General features: G+C 56.6%; 1 protein-coding gene across 1 annotated transcript in view; it reads left to right on the top strand.

The window, feature by feature from the left end:
• PREX1 (phosphatidylinositol-3,4,5-trisphosphate dependent Rac exchange factor 1) overlaps positions 1-13,574 on the top strand; it is a 181,582-nt gene that overhangs the window by 68,891 nt on the left and 99,117 nt on the right. The window contains exons 2-3 of the mRNA XM_044748026.2: positions 4,635-4,706; positions 8,348-8,470. Coding sequence (XP_044603961.1) covers positions 4,635-4,706; positions 8,348-8,470 — 195 coding nt within the window. The remainder of the gene's footprint in view (positions 1-4,634; positions 4,707-8,347; positions 8,471-13,574) is intronic.

The following is a 13,574-nucleotide window of genomic DNA, read 5'->3' as shown; positions in this document are numbered from 1 at the left end:
CGTCATTTGCAGAAACGTGGTAAACACGCAAAGCAGTATTCTCTGTTGCTTCTCGACTCGTGCGCATGGGAGAGGGCGGGGGGCGTATCCAGAGTGGGGGGCCTGTGGGGGGCAGGTGCACAGGTGGCTCTCCGGGAGTCGTTTCTTCCCATCTCTGCTTCGAGGTTGGACGCTCACGTCGGTGTCTGAGTGGACAGTCGGCAGTGCACTCAGTGGGGCCCCTCGCCCACCTTCGCCTGTACAGCCGCCGCCCCGGTCGGAAGGGGAGCTCTCCCGGCGCCCAGGCTCCTTGGGCCCTGCCGTCCGTGCCGCCCCAGGCCGGAGGAATTTCTTTTGGAAAACGGTTCAGAGCAAATTTGGCGTCATGCTAAGGTTGGCCAGGCGGGGTAGTGATGCCTTGTGGGTCTTCGTTGAATTTGTCTCTGTCCTTTTCTGGATCCTTCTTTTTCTTCATCCTCATCATCCAAAGGAGAGGGGGCCCTGGGGAGGTTGTGGGGGACGGGCTCCGGCCACTGAGGCGTGGACGCTCGTGGACAGAGCTTCCGGACTGAGGCAGAGACTCCCGTGGCCTGGAAGTCCTGGGAACGGCCTGGTCTCCAAGGCAGGTTTCCAGGGTGCGAGCTGCTGCTGGCCGAGCGTCCCAGAGCTGTCAGCGCTCGGACAGGGAGTCGCCCCCGAGGGTCCCGTTAACTGACTGGAAAAGCCGGTTGTGTCCTGGGCAGTGTGAGGGCCTGCCCGGGCCCCCGCCTGCCCACTCTTTCCAGGTCACGGGCTGCCCATTGTGCCCATCACACTGGCCTGTTTGCGGCTCCTCGGTGGGTGGCCCAGGCCGTTCATTGTCCCAGCACAATAGTGGTGGCCGCGCTCATGTGAAGAAACCGGGACAGGAAGCTGCAATCTGGGCCAGCCGGGCTGCCCTCCCGGCTTCCTGCCCTTGCGGCTGTGCTGGCCAGGCCGCCTTTGTCTCCTGGCAGGCGGGGTGCTGCGGCTGGACTTCCCGGCAGTGTCCCAGGCCCGGTGAAAGCAGCCTCTAGGATGTCCTGCCCTCGCCCCGTTGTCCTTTAAGAGGAAAGGTCAGCAGGCTTCAAAGTGACAAATTGGGGCTCCTGCCATGTTTCAGGCACCACTCCAGGCCCTGGGGATACAGCTGGGAACAGGAGAGGAAGGTCCTGCCCTGATGGGGCTTCCATGCACTTTATCCTGTCACATTCTGAAAGGTAGGACAGTAGTACTGTGTACCCATATTTGAGAATAGTAAACTGAGACTCAGAGAGGCTAATGCACTTTCCTGAGGTCACACGGCAGGAATGAGGAGGATCTCTGGTTTAAACCCAAACCATCAGTTTCCTAACCTGGCCGCTGTTGTTGGACTGGGATAGAGGTGTTGTCCCAGCCTTGTTCCCTTCTGATCCTGGCCTTTCCCTTGGGAGCTAGTGTAGACCGCTTAACCTCAGTCTCTCTCTCTGTCAAATGGGCTCTTAATGCAAGATGGGAAGCGCATGGAGACAAGAAGGGCCTCTTGGAGGAGGTGACATTTGAGCTAAGGCCTGATGGGTGAGAAGGAGCTGGCCCAGGGCAGAGCTGGGGGAGCGTGTCCTCCTGGTAGGAGGAGCCTGTGCAAAGGTCTGAGGCAGGAATGTGTCTGGCGGGTGGAAGGAATAGAGAGAACGAAGGTGTGGCTGCAGGTTATTGAGATGCGGGGTGATGGGGTGATGGAATGCTGGAGCGCGAGGTCAGAGAAATTACCTGGGACCAGGTCATGGGCGCCTACGGGCTGGGGAAGGGTTTAGATTTTTTTTGAGTGAGTGGGAAGCCTTGAAGAGTCTGATGAACAACTTTAAAAGGATCCTTCTGGCTGTGTGTGTGGAGAAAGGACTTTTGGGGGGTAGGGGGGACAGGGAGGTGACTCTGTTAGCCCAGGCAGGAGGTGATGGTGGCTTGGACCAGGTGAGGTGGCCGTGGAGGGAGGAGAAGTGGCTAGACTTTTAACACATGTTGAAGGTGAGGCTCCTCGCGTTCAGTGGTGGACGGAAATGGGGGGTCAGAGAAACGGGGGTTGAGGACGATGGGGGCGGTTTGGCTAGAGCCCTGGGAAGGCAGAGCTGTTGATCAGCCTGGGAGAAGCTCAGTGGTGTGGGTGTGGAGGGACGATCAGGAACCGGGGTTTGGATGCCCAGGCGGAGTTGTCAAGATCCAGATAAGAGCCTGGATTTTAGGGGAGGAGGCCTGGCTGGGGTACAAACTGGAGCTGAGGGGCCGGGTCGAGATCGTCCTGCGGCGAGTGTGGACAGAGGCAAGGCCACCTTGCTGCGTGTCCTCAGCTTTGCTCTCTGTGACCTGCCATGTGGAGCGCCACGGTGCCACCGCCTAGAAGACCCGAGTCTGCTTGTGGCCGGCACCGTGACAGCCGTGGACATCCCTCAGGTGATGGGAAGGGATCCGACAGCCATCTGTTGGGAGTCAGACTCCCCTCTGCCCTCCTTGCCCCTGTGCTGACTTCCCTCCATCCCGGCAGTCCTTTCATTGCCCCCCGCGTGGAGCTCTCCCCAGATGAGCACAGTTGCGTGAGATGCGCTCTTAGTTAGCCTGCAGCCGGCACCGTGTGCTCCCCCAGGTCCTGCTCCAAGAGCCCCCATGCTGTCATCAGCCGTGGCAAAGAGGGCCACAGACAGGCCACCACAGCTCCTTGTGGCCCTGTGGCCGTGACAGGACCGTGAAGTCTCCATGTGGGTGTTGCCAGGTCCACCTGGAGCCAAGTCCTGGAGTTGGGCACACCGGGTGGAGTTTGCTGTGCGCAGCTGGCCCTGGTCTCCCTCCGGAACCATCTCCATCCCCTTCCTGCCCCACGTCCCTTCTGCCCCCTCGGCCCATCCGCAGCCGTCTCAGGGGCCCTTCCTCTGCCTGCTCTGTCCCGCCCTCCAGGGCCAGGCCGCCCTCATACCTTGTCAGCACGGCTGCACCCCTCCACTCTGGTCCCCGCTTCCATGCTGGAGCCCTGAGATGCAGCTCCTCACAAAGACACAGGGCCCTTTTGCCAACATTTAAAAACTGGGAGACTTTGCTTAAAAAATCCTGATTCCTGGCTTCTCGGCCCCCAAAAACCCCGAAAACCCATAACATCTGGGAATACTGGCCTACTGCCTTCCCACCTGGCCACGCTTTGGGGTCGAACAGCTGTCCCCCTTCACTGAGCGTGTGCTGCCCATCCCCCACAGTCCCCGCCAACCCTTCCTGTATCGCCTGTCACTTCACAGAGGGGAGAAATGATTTCTCTGTTTGAGCCCCTGGAAAGAGAGGCAGAACAGCTGGTCCATCCATATGGTAGGATCCTGAATGGCCTTAAGAAAAGAATGAGGAGGCCGACCTGGTGGCATAGTGGTTAACTTCATGTGCTCTGCTTTGGCGGCCTGGGGTTTGCGAGTTGGATCCTGGGCCTGGACCTAGCACATCATCCGCCTGCAGCTCATCAAGCTACGCTGTGGAGGTGTCTCCCGTGCAAAATAGAGGAAGATCGGCAACAGATGTTAGCTCAGGGCCAGTCTTCCTCACCAAAAAAGAAAAGAAAAAAGGGATACTCCCTGTAGAATGATATAGAGAGATCCCTAAGCTATATTAAGTGGAAAAAGCAGATGCAGTGCATCCTGTGCTGTCTTTCGGTGTGTGAAAAGGGGAAAAAATAAGAATATTTTTATATGTGTGTAGAGTCACGTGCCACATAATGACCTTTCAGCCAACAGTGGACCGCATGTATGCCTGTGGTCCCGTAAGATCAGTACCATGTAACCTAGGTGTGTAGTAGGCTGTGCCTTCGAGGTTTGCGTAGGTCCACTCTGTGACGTTCACACAACGACGAAATTGCCTCACCACACGTTTCTCAGAACGTGTCCCCAACGTTAAGTGACGCATGGCTGTATATGTACATATACATTTGTGTGTTTGTTTTTTCCAGCTTTATTAGATGTAATTGACATATAACACTGTGTATGTTTAAGGGGTACAAGGTGTTGATTTCGTACACTTATATATTGCAAAATGATGACCCCCGTATGCACCTTTCAAATATGTAATACGATGTTACTAGCTGCTTGCTGTACATTAGATCCCCAGAACTTACTCATCTTGTGCCTGGAAGCTCATACCCCTTGGCCAGTGTGTGTGTGTGTGTGTGTTGGTTTTCGCGTAAGCATCCTCTGGAAGGACACACAAGAAACCAGTAGCTGTGGTTCCCAGGGGGCTGGGGAGGGACTTGATGGATGGGGCCCGGGATATGGGAGGGAGACTTTTTATATTTTTGACTTTTGAGCCATGTGAGTGTGTTACTATTTGGAAGTTAAATTAAAAAAGAAAAGAGAAGATGAATGTAGTCTGAGAGGGACGGGCTGACGCAGCAGGTGCGAGCATGTCTCCTCGAGGGCGGGGCCTGGGGTCGATCTCTGCACGGGGCCGGGGTCACAGATGCTCAGCAGCATCTGTTGACTGAGAGGCAGCAGGTTTCTCCTAACTCCCAGCCCGTGTCCCCAGACTGTGGTACCTCCCGGATCCTAGCTGGCGTTTGACCTTGTGACCCTTCTCTCGGGCCGTCCCTGGGAGACCAGAGACGTGGATGCTCACCTCTCGCTGCTTCCCCCCTCCAGGCGTTCCTGCATCGCATCCGGCAGAACGTGACGGACGCCGTGGAGAAGGGCCTCACGGAGGAGAACGTCAAGGTGTGGATGCTTGGGCTGGCCCCCTCCAGGCTGTCCCTCTGGCCGTGGGCCTTGGTCCTTGCGGGGCGATGCTCAGAGGGTGCAGGGCGGAGGGCACACTCGCCCGCTGGCCACTGGCTCTGCCCTCCCGCAGCTTGCCCCCCGCCTCTGTCCTGTGAGCAAACTGTGCTCCGTGGGCGTCAGGAGAACTTGGCCTCAGGCCCCCGCTTCCCCACTGAAGACTTTCTCTCCTTGCTCACCATGGCCCTCCTGTCCTCCAGCCTCCTCGGGCCAGGCCCCTGGCCTGGAGCCAGTGGAAAATCCCTTCTCGGGTGCCCCTGGGGGCTGGCGGCTCCCAGCCAGCCGCCCCGCTGGCAGCCCAGCCCTGCCTGCCCTGGGCACTGAGCGTCGGGCAGGGCGGGTGAGTGATGGGGTCGGGCTTCGTCTTGGCCGTGGCTCTGGGGAGTTTCAGCAGGACATCAATAGGCCTTCTGTGTGCACGCTGGAGGCCCCCAGCGCTCCCCTTCTTGGGCTGGCTTTCCCGTGTGACCTCACTCTCTGGGAAGCCACCTTCAGTCCTTGGGGCTCCAAGGTCCCGACTCTAGGGTAGAGGGGGAGATGGGGAGGGGGCGGGCGGGTCAGAGGTGCCCAGCATGTACAGCACACAAAGGACTTGGTCACACAGGACGTCCCCCCACATGTCCTGGTTAATCTGGACAGTGTCCTTGCATGTTGACAATTCTCTGAGCCCAGTTTTTTGGAGAAGAAAGCTGAGGCTTAGAGAAGTAAAGAGACCTGCTCAGGGTCACTGCGTGGCTGGTCCCTGGTAGCCCTGGGATAGAAGCTTTTATGCATTCATTCATTCACTCATTCAGCAAATACTTACTGATCAGCCACTGTTTATTACATCTATTTTTTACAATCCATTTATTACAATTTAAAAATTATTTATTATAATTTTAAATTGTAATTTATTACAGTTTTCAAAATATTCCGTTTTTTATGACATATAACTCACATACAGTGGAGGGTGCAATCTTAAGTACAGGCTTCTCTGCACCCCCTCCCCAAAGATGACCACTAACTTCTAGAAGCATCCATTAGCTCTGCGTGGTCTTGAACTTTATGTAAGTGAGCTCTTTTGTGTCTGCACCTTTTGCTCACTGTATTCCTGTGAGATTTGCCCATGTTGTTGTGTGTAGCTGTGATTCATTCTTTTTCATTGCTGTGTAGTATTCCATAGCATGAATGTACCACAATTTACTCATCCATTCTCCTTTGGATGGATGTTGGAGTTATTTCCAGTTTTTGGCTATTATGACCATCCTTGTATATGTCTCAGTGGACACACGCTCTCATTCCTTTTGGATGTACACTCAGGACACAAGTACTTTGAAATTTTATGGCCTTTCCTTGAAGTCACTGTAACGGTAGGATCTTTGTGTCTGTGTCTTTAACATAAGTAGATTCAACTATGTGAACTGGACAAAATGAGAGAGAGGAAAAGAACCACATGAACAGTGTAGGGGATTTTTCCAGCCCCTTCACATGAGGAGTGTCCTCAAGGCAACGCCCAGGGGGAAGCGGGTCCCTGGCCCTCATAGCCTGCAGCAGTTGAGAGGTGATCTCCAGCCCCTCCAGCCCCCTGCCCGCCCTCAGGCCGGCTCCCTCCGCAGACTGGTGCATTCCCAGGGGCCTTGGGGTCGGTCTTCCTTGCTTCAGGTCTTGACTCATATGTCACCCTCTCAGGGTGGCTGTCTCTGGCCTCTGTTTAAATTTGCAAACTTCTCCTCCTGCCCCACCCTGGGACACCTTCCTGTTTTGTTTCTGTCTTTCGTGCTTCTTACCACCCAGAAGACCATAGTTATCTGTTTGCTGTCTGTCCCCTTCCCCTAGAATGTCACCTTCATGGGGACAGGGACTTGCCTGTTCCTGCTGTGTCCCCAGGGCCTCTAACAGTGCCTGGCACACAGTGGGTGCTCAGTAAATACCTGCTGAAGGAATGAATGTAAGAGACCCAGAAGGAAGGCTGGTGCCCCGGCTGTGAGCCGTGGGCGTGGGTGGCAGAGGGGCTCCTCACCGGCTTCATTTACCATGTTTTGACTTTTGGACCACCTGAGTGCCTTTTTCAAAATTAAATTAAAAATGCACCTGTTAAAAAGAAAAAAAAGACGGAAAAAGGGATTTGTGCAGTTCACAGCGGCCTAAAGTAAATGGAGGTCCCCGTGGTCTCCCTCCCAGAGGCCCTTCCAGCTCCCGGCTCCTGTCCTGTCCATGCAGCGTCTGCTTCTGCCGGCACGGACGGAAGCGGCCTTTCTGTCTGTTATTTTACACAAACGGCCCCTGCTGGAGTCCTGTTTGGCACCATGACCCCCTCCCCACTTAACACCTTATGTCAAGAATCATTCCAGGGGTCCATGTCCACACATACAGATCTGCAGCTTCTTCTTCAACATGTGGAATTTATTTAATTGTAATCAGTCCAGTTTAACTATTTGACGAGTCCTCATTAATGGACACTTGGCTTTTTTCCAGTCTTTTGCTACTGCCAGTGAGGGTGTGGGATATGCTCTTGGCCATCCACCCCGTTCTCAAACCGGCACAGTTGCCACTGGGGGCTGGTCATTCGTGGCTGGGGGGCCGTCCTGTGTGTTGTAGGATGTTTAGCAGCATCCCTGGCCTCTCCTTTTGAGACGCCAGTAGTGTCCTTTTCCTCTGATTTATGACAGCCAGAAATGTCCCCAGACATTGGCAGATGTACCCTGGGATGCAGAATGGCCCCTGGTTGGAAACAACTGATTGAAAGATTAAATTCTAAAATGTGGGATTTCTGGGTCTGATTGTATGTGCGTTTCAGACTTGACAGGATCATACGGGGAAACGGGCGCCCTTAGACGGTGTTCGTGAGTTTAAACAGCATATTGGGAACGTGCAACCCTACTGTATTTCTTCTACCACATCATTTTGATGGGTGCATGGAAGTGCCCTCGTTATTTTGAAAATCTTAGAATTGGACAGCCCAGCTATGTCAGGGCACGGCAAAGACTGTGGTGAAGCTCTTAATATATGACTCTGCACGCTGAGTGTGAAACGCAGCTCTGCTGATTGCCGGACTGCGTGGCCTTGAGAATGATAGTTATTTTTATTTCTTTTTTGGTGACGAAGACTGGCCCTGAGCTAACACTTATTGCCAATCTTCCTCTATTTTATGTGGGATGCCTGCCTCAGCATGGCTTGATGAGCGGTGCTAGGTCCACACCCAGGATCCGAACCTGCGAACCCCAGGCCGCCGATGTGGAGTGCACGAACTTAAACACTACGCCCCCAGGCCGGCCCCATTAATTGTTTTTTGAGCGTCCGTTCTTCATCTCTGAGTGGGGGATAATGGTATTTTCTACCCCATGGAGTTGCAGGGGGGATTAGGTGGCATAAATGCACGTGATGTTCTCAGCACGGGATCAGGCGTTCACCCTGCTCGGTAAGGCTGGCCCTGCTTCTGTTGCCATCACCGTTTTTATTAGCGGTGCTCTGGCTCCCTTGTGTGAAGGTGCGTGTTCCACTTCACCCTCACCTGGGCTGGGGATTGTGTGTGTGTTTGTGCTTGATTTTGCTCCCCTTCACGGCCCGGTTAATGCTGTCCTTGGCCTCGCTTTTCCTCGCAGATCCTCTTCTCGAACATCGAGGACATCCTGGAGGTGCATAAGGACTTCCTGGCTGCCTTGGAGTACTGCTTACACCCGGAGCCTCAGTCTCAGCACGAACTCGGGAACGTTTTCTTAAAATTTGTGAGTGCTAAGCCCCGCCCCTGTCAGCACCTGCAGCTTTTGGGACCTGGGCTTCTCCCCAGGCCCCACTCCGGCCACGCTCAGCCAGCTTCCTCTGTGGGCCTGTCTGGAGGGGGACAGGCAGGAGGCAGGCGGCCCAGCCTCGGCCCCCGGGAACAGTGGGAAGGGGCTCGGGCCGAGCAGACTGGAGGGTATTTAATTGGCTCTCCCTCCCCCCCAACATCACATAGAGCATGGTCCCTTCTCCCCAGAGCTCCTTGCTGAATGACCTTGTCCTGGGGCTCCCGTGACCTCTTGGCCTGCTGGGGCCCCTCTGCTGCAGAGTGACCAACAGGGCAGCCAGCGGCCGAGAGGCTGGACTTGGGTCCGACAGGCCTGCTTTAGGTCCTAGCTCTGCCACCCGCTGGCCAGGAAGGGGGTCTGCCCCTTGGGTGCCTGCCCGCACTGCCGGTCAGGGCAGCTGATGCTCGATGTGATGGCCTCTCTCTGCCCAAGTGGCTTGGCATTGTGGGGGCAGTGGGGGAAGAGGGTGGGGAATGCCACCCACACGAGGCCCTGCTCTTCTGTGCCCTCTCCTTCTGTGCCTGCCGGGCCCTCCTCAGGGAGGAAAACCCGCACTGGCCTCGCGGGCTGCTTCCCCCTCTGACCCTCGGTTTCCTCCTCTGCCTGAGCAGTAGGAATAAGCATGCCTCCCTCCGTGGGTTGATGGGAAGACCCCGAGATGCGAAGCAGCGACGTGTGTAGGTAGAGCGTGGTTCTCAGCCGGGGTGCTCTTGTCCCCAGGGGCCATTTGTCCATGTCCAGAGACACTTTTGGTTGTCACAACTTCGGGAAGTCCTGCTGACTTCCAGTGGAGGCCAGTGATGCCACTAAATATCCTATAATGCATGTAACGGCCCCCATACATTGACTTATCCAGCTTCCAGTGGCAGGGGTGCCGAGACCTGGAAGCCCTGGGGTTAAGTAAGTACTTGGTCCACATTAGTGCTGCTTTTGGTCATTGTCGTCCTCACATCTTGATGGTCAGAGGGTAGGACGACAGAGCGCAGGGCGGCTCTGCCCTCAGGGCCTTACGGCCTGCAGAGTGACCGTCTCCTGCTGTGTGAGGAGGGTGGTGCCCCGGCCCGGCTGCTCATGGGCTGTGGTGCTCTCGGCAGGTTGTCTTAGCTTGTCTGTACCTTGGTGTGCTCACCTGTAAAATGGATAGGAAGCTAGACCTGGCCCATGGCCTTGTTGAGGACTGTGTGAGATGGTAGGAGGAGAGTGCCTGGGACAGGCCCGGCATACCGTGAGGGCTCCATGAATGCTGGATGTCGTCTTTCTGTTCACATAGTCACTGTTCTTCAATGCTTGAAGTAAGCTGCACATGAGATCAGGATGGGGCCCTGGGGAGATGGGCACAGAGGGAGGGCACCGAGCAGAGGAGAGATGGGGTCTGCTGTGGGTTTAAAGGGCCTTTGGCTGCTGCGAGGGAGAGCAGACTGCGAAGGGGGTGGGGGACGGGAGAGCAGGAGGAGGTCACTGCCGTCCTAGATGGTGGCACCAGGAGCAGGTGGCAGCAGTGAGGTGGTGAGAAGGGACCAGTGGCATCGTGGTTCTGAAAACATGTCTTAACTAGGAAAATAAAAAGAATCGAAGTCTTCCCTTCGGGCTCAAAGGAAAGGGTGAGTCCTCGTTTCTCTGCAGCCAGGCTGCTTGGGTTCAAATCCCTGTTCCACCACTGACTAGCTGGGTGACCTTGGGCAAGTCACTCCACCTCTCTGGGCCTCAGTCTCCAAGTCTCTAAAACGGGGGTGAGGACGGTACCTGCCGTGCGGTGCTGTTGTGAGGATGAGGGGCGTTAATGCGGATGAAGGCCTTGGGGCCGGCCCGTCGCTGAGCCCATGCCACGGGGTGTCGGTGTGCGCATTGTTCCGGCTGGGCACTCGGGAGGGCTTCGGGGAGGAGGTGGCATGATTGGGGTGGCGTCCAAGCTTAGGGTGGGATAGTTCATACTTGAGCCAGAGCAGGGAAGGGGTTCTCAAGGTGCGTTGTCCACTTCCCAATAAACCCGGGCCCCCTGGTCCTCTGACCTCTGCCTGAGCCACAGAGGTGTGGTGAGCAGGTTGAACTGGTTGGTCAGTGAGGGTCTCTGGATCCTGAGCCCAACGCGGGCTCCCCCTACTCCGTGCAGGATCCCTAACTCGCTTGGAGGTGCAGGGTCGGCTGGAGGAAGGAAGGCAGGGGGAGGTCAGGGCCCCGGGGGCGACCTCTCTTCCATATGCTCTCCTTCTGTGCTGCCCGGACCCTCCTCTTGCCGCCTCATCAGACTGGGCGTCGACGAGGACAGTGGCCTGCTGTCAGGGCCTGGTGCCCCGGCTGCAAGTTCAGGCCTCTGTGGAAGTTGTCCTGGTTCGGGGTATCCTCCCAGCCCAGCGTGTATCCTGCCTGCCCCAGAGGTCGGGCGCCTCATCCCTGTGCTGCTCCCAGCGCTGTGACCCTGGGAGGAGGACCACGCCGTCTGCCTCAGTTTCTCTTCTGTAAAACAGGCGGGTGGGTTGAGAGGATTCGCAGGAGCAGCAGCGCCCGGCTCGTTCACAGCTGCTCAGGAAGTGTCCACCTGGTTGTGCTGTGTACATGTTTGTTCCTGTGACCCAGTGGGGCCCGTGGCTGCGACACAAGGACAAGGGGCTGAGGCTCTGATGAAAACGAAGGGTTTCGGAGACCCTGTTCTGCCCTCAGCCGCCAGAGGCATCATTCTGGTGTCTTCACTCCTCTTCCCGCTTCCCTGGAATAAATCCTGACCCCCTGCCGGACCCCAGAGTCCTGGACCCTCAGCCCACCCCGGCCACACTGGCCACCTCGCTGCCCTGGAACCGGCCTCTCCTGGACCGTGTCCCCCAGACCTCCCTGTGCCTCCTTGAAATCTTGACGGAACAGCCCCTTCTCCCAGAACCCTTTCCTGCCTGCCCTGTTTGACACTGTCATGCTGTCCACCCTGTCACACCCTGACTTCCTTCTTCTCTGCGGCCCTTGTCGCCATCTGACTTAGTGGAGGTTTGGCTTCCTTTTTGTTTGTGACCGCCCCCCCCGAATATCAGTGACACGAGGGCAGGGACGCTGGCACATTCTCTGCTTTCTCCCTGCCTCCAGACCGGAGTCCAGCCCTGAGCCGACCCCACAGGCCAGCACACCGAGGGGAAGGTTGAACCCAAGGTTGTGAGCGTGCGGGTGGCAGAGCCAGGTCAGAGCCCCCACCCCTCCGTGGCCAGGCCAGCGCTCTTAGACTTCATTGATTTACGCACTGTGTTATCATTTTTGCTGGGTACGGGTACCCCTTGCTTTAATCTTTTAAAAAGTAGATTTGTTTATAAACCTATTTAAAAAGGGAAATTTGCACTGTCATTGGAAATGGAAAACGAGCATCACTTGTTACAGATGGAAGCGCGATAGTACGTAAAACCAACGCGATGGAAACCCACCTGTGGCACCCGGGCCGCCTGGAGCCCCCGCCCACTGCGTCTGCGCCTGTGGCCTGCCCTCGGTTAGATCACAGGGGAGATTAGAGTGTCAGACGGTGTTAGTGTCACATCACGCCTACGAGACCCTCCTCGGGGTAATTGGCACAATTGAAAAAGGAGCCTGCTTTCTCAGTGTGTGATTCAGTGTTTTTAATTTAAAACCATTGAATTCCCTTTAAAAGCAGCCTCTGCCCCAGGTGGGGTTTCTGGAAGCTGCAGATTTGCATGCAGGTGGCCGCCCGCTTGTACCCACCTGCAGCTGATCCCATGGGGAGGAACCCTGGAGCTGGGGTGCTCTTCGGGTCACCCCGAATTGCAGTGAGGGGGCGAGCTTTACACCACGGTTCCTGGGGAGGGACTCCCTGAGCCGTGGCCGCTGCTGTCCCGCTGGGGCTCTGCGTGGCTCACCACAGTGTCCGCCGCGCCCCTCCCCGGCTCGGTCGCTCCCTGCCGGGGCTGAGGCAGCAGGGCGGTGAGGTAGTTACTGGGGATGGAGCTCTGGTGACAGGGTCTCCGTGAGAGGAAGGGGACCCAGACCCAGTGGGGGGCCCTGGCTTACAGAGCAGCCACCGGGTGCTGCCCCAGTCAGTGGACAGCAGGAGAATCCCTCACCCCCTCACCCCAAAACCCAACCACGAAGTCCTGAGGTGATCACAGACCAGCCCGGAGTGAACTTTCTCTCTGTGCTGGGCACTCACTGTTCCACGTGCATTACAAATATTGATCCATGAAACCTTCACCACCACCTGTGACAGTGTGTACTGTTACTATGCCCGCTGACAAATGAGGAAACTGAGGCCCAGAGAGGGTAAGTCATATCACAAGCTTACACAGCCGGTGAGTGTCGGAGCCGGGGTTTGAGCGGATGTCGTCTGGCACCAGTGCTTGTGTTTTTGCCATCTTACGTGATAGGTCTCCTGAAACACATGCTAAGCCCCTCTGGGGTGCCAGGCACCATGCTCGGCCCTGAGGATGCCGGCTCAGTGGGACAGGCTTGCTCCCTGCTGCCGGGAGGGGCAGAGGCGAGGGAGTGAACATAGGAGGCCGTTTCCGAAGGCGACGCGGGACTCGAGGAATATGAAGTGCGGATGTGACGCGGTGGGGTGGGGGGCTCCATTCGAGTTTCTGAAATCGGGAAGTCAGGGGCCGAGTGGCCAGATTCAGCAAAGAAGACCCAGGACAGCTGAGGGGGTTGGGATTCCAGGAAAACGACAAATAACGTTTTAGTATAAGTATGTCTCGTGCAGTCTTTGGGACATACTTACACTAAGAAATCCATTGTTTATCTGAAACGGGAACCCAAGTGAGTGCCTTGTGTTTTATCTGGCATCCCTGCGCAGGGAAGGCCCCGGCGGCGGCGAGGTGGTGCCGTGGAGCCATCTTGGGGGGGTATGCCAGGTGGGGGAGGAGGGCGAGGGCAGAGGCCCTGGAAGGGGAGCAGCTTGGACGCTGGAGGGAAGCGGGGCTGGGTCGGGGAGCAGAGTGAGTGGCGGAGGGAGTTCAGCTCGTGGCGGGCCGGACCCCGTAGGTGTTGAGCAGGGCAGCACTGCGTGGCCTGAGTTCTGCGTTCACCCCTCCCCGAAGCTGTGTGCGTAGGTGGATGA

The sequence above is a fragment of the Equus asinus genome, chromosome 15, assembly GCF_041296235.1.
Source record: "Equus asinus isolate D_3611 breed Donkey chromosome 15, EquAss-T2T_v2, whole genome shotgun sequence".
Classification (NCBI taxonomy): domain Eukaryota; kingdom Metazoa; phylum Chordata; class Mammalia; order Perissodactyla; family Equidae; genus Equus; species Equus asinus.
This window is presented reverse-complemented; position numbering and strand designations above follow the sequence as displayed.